The sequence below is a fragment of the Nannobrachium achirus genome (assembly GCF_963921795.1).
Source record: "Nannobrachium achirus genome assembly, chromosome: 7".
NCBI classification, from domain to species: domain Eukaryota; kingdom Metazoa; phylum Chordata; class Actinopteri; order Myctophiformes; family Myctophidae; genus Nannobrachium; species Nannobrachium achirus.
Window position 1 is genome coordinate 20,675,095 of NC_137816.1, and position 12,384 is coordinate 20,687,478.

Sequence of the window (12,384 nt, forward strand, 5' to 3'; positions counted from 1 at the left end):
ATGTCAATGTGTGTTTTCAGATATTTAACCACTTGAACCGTCAATACTTAATAAACTTGACCTTTCACTCTGTACTTAGTCTGCTCTTTTTTCCCCTCTAAACCAAAGCTCTTTGCGAAAATAGCCGAAGAAAATAGACGCTGCGAGGCGTTGTGAGCTTGTAGATCTGCTATTTTCTGCAAAAGTTCTCAGAATATGGACGCTAGGGTTCACGTGGTTAATATAAAAAAGGAGGAAAAAGAATTCTGTCACTCAAAGATTTGGAGGACCCCCTGCAGTAACTCTGAGGACCCCCTAGGGATCCCGGACCCCCTGTTGAAGACCCTTGCTTTAAATAATAATAAAGAAATCACCAGCTTATTGTGGTCTAAAAATACATATTTTGTCCGCATGCTCCCACCCACTGAAATCAAAATTGCTAAAACTATAGAAAGCAGTAAATGAAAACATTTTAACACTCATCTTTTCTTTTCTCTAATTACAATCTAAAACATTGTTGTAAAAAAACAAAGTTGACACTTAGGGGTTTTGTAGATAGCTGCTACAAACGCTGGGTGTCGCTTTGTATCTTCATGTCACTTGGCTTCCATTGAAAATGAAGAGTAGTCTGTAGCTGTGTATCTTCATGTGGCTGGCTTCCTTTTAACACTTATGTTGCAATGATTTTTTCCGGACAATGTCCCACGTTGCCATGGTTACCATAGACTTCCATGTAATTGTGCAATTGTGTAAAAAGTGCACGCCCATGCCTAGATGATGCACCACGTGTGTGCACACTGTTCACAGCTTTCAAACAAAAACATCCGCTTGGAAATCCGTTCAGGCATTCATGATTTATCAGCCATTATGTTTTCTTCAGATGTAAACAAACATGGCTGCCATGTTTGAAAGAATGGGTTGGTATGGGGGTTAAACATGCAATTTCGCGATCGCGATCATGCCTAATACATTTCTGGAGGTCCAAAAAAAACTTTTGAAAAAAAAAAAAAAAATTCAAAAACGTCCCAAACTCGGGAAACTCGGGGTTGGCACAGGGGTAATACCACAGACATATAAAGCTAGACGCCTCCTTCGGCTAGGGGGCGTATGCATCTAGCAACCAAGGGAATCTTCGCCACTTCCGTGTTCATTGCTTCCGCGTGCGTCACACATACGGAAGTCGGTAAGCCAATCAGAGGCAGGTGGGGGCTGGTCTTTACGTATGCAGCCTGTAAGAACAGCTGAGCAGCGCAACATCGGAACTGGCTCTGTTGAAATGAATTGTGGTCCTTGGATAAGTCATGGAAAAGACACACTGTGATTGGCCAGTAGTCACTTTGACTGACAGCGTTCCCTTGGTTTTTCCAGGAAGTCCGGGCTAGAACTTTTGCACATCGCTCCAATTAACTGCAGAGGCGAACGAGGCATCTAGCTCTTTATATCTGTGGGTAGTACCTTTTCAAACTCGGGAAACTCGGGGTTGGCACCAGATGTGTTAAAATAACTGGTAGCCTAACAGGTAAATTAACAGTGAGGATTTGACCGTGTATGCTGACTGACAGCTGCACAGATTATCAGTTTATTCGTATTCATTTTGATTTAACCTTTATTTATCCAGGAAGTCGCTTGAGATTAAAATCTTTTTTTCGAGAAGAGTCCTAGCCAAGATATCACAGATTTATTTTTTAACTCAGGCAGCCTCTTAGAGGACCAGAGGGATCTACAACCAAAACCCCTAATCAGATTGAAAACTTTCCAGACACAACACGCCAGTTTGTTTGAGATAAGACTTGGCAGCTGTGAAGCCAAATATAGAAACAAGCAGAACACAGAAAGCGTGCTTGTGTGTAAGATTGTATTGAGGGCTCTGTGTGTGTGTGTGTGTGTGTGTGCGTGCGTGCGTGCGTGCGTGCGTGCGTGCGTGCGTGCGTGCGTGCGTGCGTGTGTGCGTGTGTGTGTGTGTGTTCTGGCATTCCTGGGCACTGGGAATGTGTGACTTAACACACATGTATGTGTGTTAAGTCTTAAAAATCAAATATTATGTTATTACGCACGCATCCTTAAAATAGAGTACCACGAGTGTCATGACACCAATGCGGTCATATAGGCTAAGAAGTGAACTCCCTTCGTTGAAGCAGATACATCATACATGTTGGTTAAACACACTCTATTAAAAAATGCATCTTAGCTCATTGACCATTTTCCAAAGCACACGTATTCTTAGATTCTTCCCCAACCCCAAAAAATGTGTGAATTTAACAATTTGTGTCAAAATAAATTATCAATTTAATTTATGAAAGGTGCCCAGTGTTCTGGATTACTGGGCCCAGAGGTGCCCAAGGTTCTGAGGGGAAAAAAAGGTGTCTCCTGTTCTGGTTATAATGGATCAATGGTTTGCCTGAACAGGAGAATTGTGGGAGCGCCAGTCACAGTGTGCAGCCTATGAATATGAATATGGTGGGATTTAATAAGTGAGAAAAAGAACACTTCACTGCCAGCAGTCTGCAGACGCAGATAGAGAGAGACAGGAGCTCAAAGACTAATCACATATACATGCAGGCTGTGTGTGTGTGTGTGTGTGTGTGTGTGTGTGTGTGTGTGTGTGTGTGCGCGTGTGTGCGTGCGTGCGTGCGTGCGTGTGTCCTACTATACTTGGGCCACACATATAGTAGACTTTGAGAAATAGACAGTTGCTGGTCCTCAAAAATTGTTTTAAAAGTTTTGAGTTAGGTTTAGACTTAGAAAAGATTCAGGTTGGGTAGTGTTAGGATTAGACATTTAGAAATTAGGTTTAGGGATTAGAGATAGAGTCGTGACTTATTTTAAGACCTCAAGAGGAGGCTGTTCGTACTGCGGTATGAGACTGAGACATGGACCCTCACAGTCCAACAGGAAAGGGCCCTGGATGGAGTCAACACAAGAGGTAACATGGACGGACCACATCAGAAGAACCTCTACGGCAGAGGTTCTCAAAGTTTTCAGGGATTCTCTAGGTTTCTTTATGGGGGTCTAAATGGACCCATACAAGTCTGTAACTTAACGGGTCCATTTGGTTCCATTTGTATACTGTCAGAGTTAAGGGAAGACCTTGAAATGTAAAGGTTTGAGAACCACTGATATACAGGAACCATTATACCACGGGTCACAGACAAAGTCGGAGAGAGAAGGATGAGGCACTGTGTCAGGCACAAGGAACTAGTGGCAAGCAAACTGACACCATGGGAGATGGGTAGCACCTACGTACTGTATATGTACTGGGGCACGACAGCAGAGCTAATAACACTCTGCACCTTAGTCCCATGTAAAACGCACATTTTTTTGTATTCTTCTTTCACCTTACCTAGAGTCCATATCATGTACACTACAGTAGGCTATATAGCCTATAGACCGTTTTTCTGAGCGCTCCCCTGTAGTGGGCGCCGCCGCCATTGCCGCGGTGTAAACAGTTGTGTAAAGTAACTAGTAGCCTACATTTACTTAAGTACTGTAACATTTTTCAGTATTTGTACTTTATAATTTTACTTCTACTCCACCACTGTCCACTGTCCACTGTTTACACCGCGGCAATGGCGGCGGTGCACTCTACAGGGAACGCTCAGAAAAACGGTCTATATATAACCACAGGCACTTCTTCCGTTTGTCTTTTTATGGAAACAACAAAAACGATGGAAGAATGAAACTAATTTCACTGTTTTACACCTGTAAACCAGTCCTGTGATATGACAATAAATACATTATGGGGCAGCGGTGCCACAGCCCCGTTATCACGTCCAGGGACGTGTTAGCTGGTTACCATGGTAACCAGGTAAACAGGTGCCGCGGCGGCCGGTGAGCAAAGAAACTTCATATCCCATGATGCAACTCGGCCGCCAGCGTCAGGAGGCATGTAATCTCCATAGGCTCCTATTCATTGCTGCTGCAAAGAACGGCTTTATCTCTGAATCTACTTCCACAAACGCTTTGAACGCAGAGAACCGCTTTTTTCCCGGCAACACTGGGCCGCGATTAGGATTTTAGATTCACAACCGAAAGTAAACAAACTGACGTCCATTTTAACATCACAAATTTCCACAACATGGACACGATCATGTCCATGTTGTCAAAATCGTCAAAATGAAGCATACGTGAATGGCAGCACTCTATAGCCAAAACATTATCAAAATAATGGCACCCCAGTAGTGTTAAAAAAACATAAATAAACATACTTAGCTAGCATGCAGTTGGAGCTATGGACAGCCTGTGTACATTCTTTTTTGCATGCATGAGTGTGTGTGTGTTTGTGTTTGGCAGGGGTGGCTCACCCTCAAAGGACTGGAATATGATAGGCTCCAGCAGGTCCTGGTATTCCTTCACTTGAGCTTTGTTTCCTCGGAAGACGCCTGCAACAGAGACACTGTGAGGCATCCCAATACAAATGACTCATGATCAAATGCAGCAGCTGGCCAGCCCACACCATTTCATATTTCACATGCAAACCTTCGACATCTAATTCATACCCTCCATTTGCCAACAGAGACAATAAAACAATGTGATTCATACTATCAATTTACCGTAATTGATATATATAAATACTATACAAAATTCAATTAATAATCAATCCAATTTATAAATGAAGTTGGACAAGTCATAGGCAATTCTTTTTACTACTATACAAGCTTGTTGAACTTGTTGTAGATAGTTTGTGAGCACTGTTCATATTTCACTCCAATGTTCTTTTCATTGATGCCTGAAAGCCCTCTCAGTGCAGCCGTTTTCTGAGATGGGGGGTGTGACAACAAAATTGGAACTCTTTGGCGATTGGTTCATACTGGATCATCCCCATCCCCATTGGGCCAGTTTTTCAACAGAGAAACCCCCACCTTCAACAGCGTCACCAGACCTTGAATGCGAGGCTAGCGATTCAGGGTCTGGAGCCAGGCTATAATGTCCCCTGATAAAAAGCCATTTCCTGCCGATACACAACAGATAAAAGCATATTTTCTAATGCATTTATGTTATTGCAGACTTACCGTCAATCATCATGTAGATGAAAAATATGGGGAACTCGCATTCGATTCCATCGAAAAGCTGCAGGGAGGCAGAAAAAAAAAAACAGAGAAGAAAAGAATGAATAATTTTTCGCTGGAGAGTTGCAACCTAACATAACCTGTGTTGAATATGGAGGAGCAGCAACACAAAGGGAAAAATCATGCAGAAGGGCTTTTGATGCCGAGCAGCAGACTGGGGAGAGGAATGCTAATGCAGGCCTCCTCGTGCGACACGGAGCCCGTGAAATACTGGTAATACCATTTCATGTTTCAAAAACATAACATAACAACAAGACCAATGGCTCTCTATCTGTCTACTTGGGAGGATGGCCAAATGACCCCACTCGACCGATAATCACCAAATGTTTTTTTCCCCCGGTGTTCAATGCAGGCAACTGTGACAAAATATCTCATCAGCGTTGGCGTTTTAGAGTTGTTATGAGACATATAACACACTGTGCACAGTGCTCTGTACGTGGCATGAAACCACAGAAGTGGAAAGGCAGTTATAGTGGCGTTATGGGTGTATTGTTGCTATACACCCATAATAGCAGATCTACAAGCTCACAACGCCTCGCAGTGCGAGGTGTTTTTTTTCCACAATCTTTGCCTCTATTATTGACAATTTGGCCAATGTTTCACCAGTTTTTAAAGTACAGTTTGTTGTTTGTACTTTTGATGCAGTAACAGTCTTTTCTTTTCATTTTTTTGTTGTGGTACTAAAAAGGTCTTAAACCCTAATATTGTCACTTCACTTTCATCTCAGGAGCCCCCAAAATGTATGCGCCCTGGGGGTCCCAACCCATAATGAGAACGACTGCTATAGGCCACCAAAATAGCTTGTAGATGGGCAATTTTCACTACTTTTGTGCGAACTGTCAATCCGGCAAATGAATGATTGTCATTTGCTGTGGGAGATGAAATGACCAACCACTGGTCTCAGATGCAGAGACTGAGCTCTCAAGTGTGAAGGATATAATCAGCTCATAAAAGTAAACAGACTGGTCTTGCTTAATATGAATAAAATGAAAGTACTTTACAACTGTCAGTTCTTTTTCGCTGGACATACAACTGGACATATAGCTGTCAGCCTGTGTGATGCACAGCAGCCTGCAGGCAGGCTGTTGTGTCTCACTGTGAGAGTGACAGAACTTTGTCCCATATAGGTAAGACATCATGCTATAAATAAACCCGATTATACAGGTATTAAGCCTAAAATTGTTCTGCCGCCGTGCAGAACAATTTTTAACAATTTTTAACCGTAGAAAAGAATAGTTAAATCTGAGGAAAAAAACAATATTTTTTGCACATGGAACCACCCGGAAATGCTGATCTCCAAATTGGGATGTCTGCTGTCAGACAGCAATGATGCTAAGAATAGAGAAGGACACAAAGGTAAAAGTCAGGACAACAATATCAAATATGCATCCTGTAAGATGTTTGCTTAAAAAAGAAATACAAATTAGGTACATTATGACAGTCTCTTGCAAGAGAGATCAGTTAGCAGCATATCAAACATGTAACTGGATCCATAAGTCATAGTGCCAGTGCAGCAGCAATTGAGTGTATTTTTAGCTGGTCAGCAGGACCAGCTCTTTAAACAGATTACATTGTCCTGAGACATTCAGGGGACCTAGGCGACCTATTTGCCCATTGGCTGTCCATGTCACATGGTCACCGAGCTCATGATCCATTGGCCAGGCCCTCCAGACCTGTACTGCTGTAATGAAATATTTTGTCCAGCAGGGAGCACCATTCCTTCACACTGAGGCGGTGCCTGTGGCCAGCCTGCTTGTGATAAATGAAACAGAAGAAAAGAGAGGTCTATACTTGAGTAAAAGTACAAAAGTATTGGCATCAAAGTACAAAATGTTTGTATGATTGCTTGTAGATCGGCTATCATTCTTTGATTTTCACAAGTCATTGTTGACATCATCATCCATTTAAGCTTTATAATTAGCTTCATACTAACATTAACATTATTTTTCTTCTTTCAATTCTAAACGTAGAGATTAGGTTATGAAAGGAAGGTGATTAGGTGATGAAAACTAGCAAAACTATAGCAGCCATTCACTTTAATCAACGCGATGCATCCAATGTAATTGTGATGAGGATGTCAAACAAACGTTAATCACGTCGTATTTAATTATACTTCATCTGTTACAGATGATTGTCCAAATAAACCGTACGTTATTTAAACTGTGAGCCATTTATAGACAATATGCAGTGTTGCCCTGGGCATCGTTGTAGGCTGTAGTAGGTGATGTGTCACACCATCTGCATACCATCTGCATTAACATATGAACTGAACGAGTATGCAAGTTGTCAATGATTTAACTCTATGACCATGATATGGGCTTTGGTGTGAAGTCATGAAAATATCGTACCCTACACAATTTACAAAAGCAACAAAAAAGTACATTCATTGATGAGCTGCTTCTTCCTGTCATCTGATCAGTGTCCACACAGTAGATTAATTCGAGTTGCATTTTAATATCAAATGAAACAGAGCAAAAACGATGTAATGAATGAACCAATGCGAGTCTTTGAGAATTACAGTTAGTATCTTCACAAATAATGAGCACATTTCTAGAGACACGGTAACACATTCATTGTACTAAATGACAAGAAAGCATATATTTAGAACGATATGTAGCAGTGAAATACCACAAGATTTTGGAAAATGCCTACAATCAATACACTTATTTGAACACCTTGGTTACATTAAGTTCTGCATAATGCGTACTTTCTGCTTTTGGTACCTTTTAATACAAATACTTTTTATACTTGTACTCAAGTATCCTACATTTTGAATACAAGACTTCCACTGACATTGCAGTATTGCATGATACTTAAGTAAAGAATGCGAGTACTTTTCCCACTACTGCCTAATAAGCATGCTAGTTTTAGTACAATCAGACATCACAGATAGATTTATAGAGTAATAGGCTCTAAGGCAACTTCAAACTTGCTACAGGCGTCTTTTGTCATGTTAAAAAGATGAAAACATGACTGCCGCATGCTAACACGCTAGCTTACTGCAGTTAGCCAAGCAATTGTACACTATCATAACATCCCATATTGATTGAATTAGTCCACTGTTTTGCAACACACCATTACATCCGAGGCTATAAAAACGTCTGGCATCATTGAGCGTTAAGGTGTGTAGTCTTTCTATAGGCAGAGTAATTTGTCATTGTCAGACAACATTAAAAGAACCAAGACGGTGTGTGATGGTCGAGTTCCATCGGAGGTCCGTTCGGCCCGTCATGTCGCAGCAGGACGATTATAACCACTGTCCAATGCTGATGTGCTTGTACCCACGGAAGACGGAGATGGGCGGGCGGTCATATAACAGCAGGACTCCTCACGGTGGTTGTGGCGGACGCGCATCTTCTGTGGCGTTCATGTTTTAGTTAAATGTGATGAAGCAATGTTAATGTAGGACCCCTTACATAAGGGGAAAATGTAAATAATATAAGGAATAGACAGGACATTCACAGGCGTCTACTGCAGATTACATCCCACAATAGTCAGTCAGTTATATGTTCACTTTGTCACGTTCATTCAAAGCATTATGGGAACATTGAGCAGTCATCATCATCGTCATCTCAATATACTTTTCCAAATACAAATGTGTTTAAAAGCATTACGTTAGCGAAAAACATCCGAAAACACCATACATGGCTGGCTTTTGTTGTTGTGAGGGCTGACCGGGGCTGACTATGCGGCCAAATGAGAAACTACGTCAACTGTATAATCACTCAGTCCTAACGTCTTTTGCATTTTATACCGAGGCTATGTATAGCTAGGTGTTTGGTAACATACAGATGTTAACAAGTTGTGATGACAAAGAACCAATACGAAATCATTATGAAACAGACTATTATACGAGACAATGCACAGTGAAAAAAGGGCAAACATGACCACAGATACAATACATTTACGACTCAGCTTTCCATATGAAGTCCAATTGCCGGAGGAGAAAGATTAATTTTAACCGTGTATCTGCTTTTTTTGTTGTTGTGGCAAACGGTTTAGCCATGTATGGGTGCTAGGTGCTAGCAAAGAACAAACCAACTAAAGCGATCGCCTGGTCTTCCTGGTTGCTGCTTCTTCTTTTCTTTGGGGTTTATTGGTGGTTGGTGTAACCTTAAAGGTGCATTACCGCCACCAACTGGACTGAACAGTACGCCAGCCAGTTAATGTCCAATTTTCTTAATATTAGGGTTGTTTTGTAGGTTTTAAAACATTGAGTTCATTTATTACACTTTTGAAGCAGCCAGAATAAGCTTTCTATACTTAAAGTACCAAAAGTAAAAGTACAGATGCGACACAAAAGTAAAAGTACAGATGCGACACGTTGTGAGCTTAGTATGCACTAGTAGGTTAGCATACATTTAGGGCTTGCAGATTTGTCTCTGGTAATATCTGTATGCCCATGATAAAAATGGACATGCTGGCATAAGTTATGGAAGTATAGATTGTGTAGTTAAGTGCCTGAGTGTCGTAAATAGTAGCCATCATGGACGTTTTCATTGCAAGATCCAGCTATTAGACCAAGCCCAATCGGGCCATCTGTTGCTTGCTTACATGCATAGCTTGTCAAATGCTAACAACAATGCACTTGTGTGATTTCTAATTGCACTTCTGGGACAGTCTAATTCATGCTTTGTATCAAAACGTCGCTTTGTGCCGAAAATAGCAGACCTACAAGCTCAGAGCATGTCGCAGATTCTAGACAGCAAAGTTCGAAAATCATTTACAGTAGCAGAATGTTAAATAATGCACAGCACGTTTTCTAAAAGTGTAGTCCAGACTATACTCTAATGACAATGAAACATGACAGTATGTTCGTAGAAATAAAGAGTAATGCATGAGTTTGAGAAGTTGTGTTTTATTATTATTACAATGTTGAGTCGACAACGCAGCCCATCGATCTGCCAAGTGGACGTGAGGTGGGGAAAGAAGAAACATGCACAGACGTTGGATAAAGTGCTACTATACATATGTATATAGACATATATTTGGCTAAAAGTTGCAATAGTACAGAACACTATGACAGCAGAGAAAACAAACATGAATCACCTTGGCGAAATGACAAGCACAAAACTATTGCGGTCGTAATGAAATGGTTTCTCTGGCTGGAGCGGCTCCGTCTATTTCCTGGTGGCTGAAATAAACGTCCATATAACATTTGCATTCGGTAGTTTACTGGTCCGAGTAGCTGCTGCATGTCAAGTTACTCTTATCAGGCTCGTACAACGACGTAATCCGAAGTCTTGTATTTATTAAACAAATGAGCAGCAACAACACAGCAGTGTAACTCAGCAGTGTGAAGCAACAGGCTAGTCAATACTGCGGTAGAGCACAACCTCCCAGGTCCATCTCCCGCGTCCTGTGTACGTCGTCACATCCGGTTACTACAAAATAAAGGCACTCCTTACATCTCCCTTTCTTTGAGAACAGAGGGTGGACCACATAAATGCAACAAGTTAACTTTAGGGTTTAAACCATATGGCTAACAATCATCAAAGAAAAGGAAACTTTTGTGTCACAAGACAAGATTTTGGAAAATAGCGTACAATCAATACACTTATTTGAACACCTTCGTTGCATTCTGCATAATGCGTACTTTCTGCTTTTGGTACATTTCAATACAAATACTTTTTATACTTGTACTCAAGTAAATTTTGAATACAAGTCTTCCACTTGTATGATACTTAAGTAAAGAATGCGAGTACTTTTCCCACTACTGCCTAATAAGCATGCTAGTTTTAGTAAAATCAGACATCACAGATAGATTTATAGAGTAATAGGCTATATGGCAACTGCAAACTTAGCAGGAGTCCTCCAGGCTATGGGGGAAAGTAGCTGTTGGAAAAAGTACTCAAATGTTTTACACTTGTTTTTTTAAAAGTATCTTAAAAGTATCAATACTGCACTGTAGATGTACTCAGTTATAAGTAAAAGTCACACACACACACACACACACACACACACACACACACACACACACACACACACACACACACACACACACACACACACATACACGGGGGGGGGGGGGTGACAAAATTCATAGATCTAGAACACAGACTTCATAGATATAGAACACAGAATATGTACAGTACAGTACAGTGAGGTACAGTATACAGTACAGTAAAGTACAGTAAGGTAATACGCAGTTATTACTGTTGTTTGAGCACGCCCGAGTTTTTTCAAAACTTTTTTTTTTCCAAAAAACATTTTTTTCCAAAACTTTTTTTTTTCAAAAAACATTTTTTTTTTTTTTCAAAAAACATTTTTTTTTTCATCTGACCAGCTTATATATTGACTGTGTCAATTCTTGTTTGTTCTCCTACTGTGCAAAATCTCTGTGTGACATTTAGGAATGTCTAAATGGCTTCTCTCATGATTACAAATATAGCCCTTTCGGTCAACCATTGGCTGACTCTAATGCTTAAGTGTCAATAATATGTAAAAAAAAATATCAGCTTCCAGCATCCAGCTTCCAAAAATAGTAAATTGATTTTGTTGACTGAAAAGCCAAGTATCAGTGAAAAGCTCACAGATGGAGTGGGGCAGTGGGCTAATTAATGGTGAACCTAAACTTGGAATGAGCTACTGCACTGTTGGAATGTTTTCTACGGAGCCAGCACCGCCGTGGAACGCTTCAGAATAAAGAAAAGGCAACAGAGGTACGTTAAGAAGAAGAAGAACTGAAAATGTGACAGTGGACAGTTGCTGAAGAAAATTATATGCTTAAAGACATGATATTATCATAATCGTTATTAGAGGCTATTTTGAGTTAAGCTTATACTTCAAGCTTAACCAATTCATAAGAGGACCATATCATTAACCACTTTAGCCCTGGCATCTCACAATTTGGGCATATAATTATAAGCAAAAAAGTTACCAAGAAAATAAAGAAACAGTAAAGTTCCCAATTTCAACATTTCTTTCAAAATAGTAGATCTACAAGCTCACAACACATCACATTGTGAAACACTCTGTGTAGATTGGCTATTTTTTTAATAATTCAAGTGGTTAAGTGTCTCAGGTGTCAAGTGGTTAACCCTTAGAGTGCCAAAAAGCCGAACTAGTTTGGCTTTTTGTCGGCTAGCGACGCATTCCGAAGTGCCGATCCCGAACTAGTCCGGCTCTTTTTGTCGGCTAGCAACGCAATGCTTTGGTCCTTACCGTGAGCTGATTATTGACGCTGTAGGTGGTCCGAGGGTCGCCGTTGTTTACCGCTATGGCTAAGCGCATTTTCCGCCGATTTATTCAATGTAATCCAATGCAGATGGCCAACTATAAAGCCCATTTTCTCTGAATCTATGCTTTTCTGGAAGAGGACAGCCTTTATTCGCGGCAA

The 12,384-nt window shown here is 40.8% G+C and overlaps 1 protein-coding gene across 3 annotated transcripts in view; it reads right to left on the reverse strand.

Annotated features, from left to right (window-relative positions):
• phkb (phosphorylase kinase, beta) overlaps positions 1 to 12,384 on the reverse strand; it is a 176,315-nt gene that overhangs the window by 79,152 nt on the left and 84,779 nt on the right. For all 3 annotated transcript variants that reach the window (XM_080729974.1, XM_080729976.1, XM_080729975.1), the window contains exons 11-12: positions 4,989 to 5,046; positions 4,281 to 4,358 (exon numbers count right to left, since the gene is read on the reverse strand). In XM_080729974.1, the coding sequence (XP_080586100.1) occupies positions 4,281 to 4,358; positions 4,989 to 5,046 (136 nt within the window). The remainder of the gene's footprint in view (positions 1 to 4,280; positions 4,359 to 4,988; positions 5,047 to 12,384) is intronic.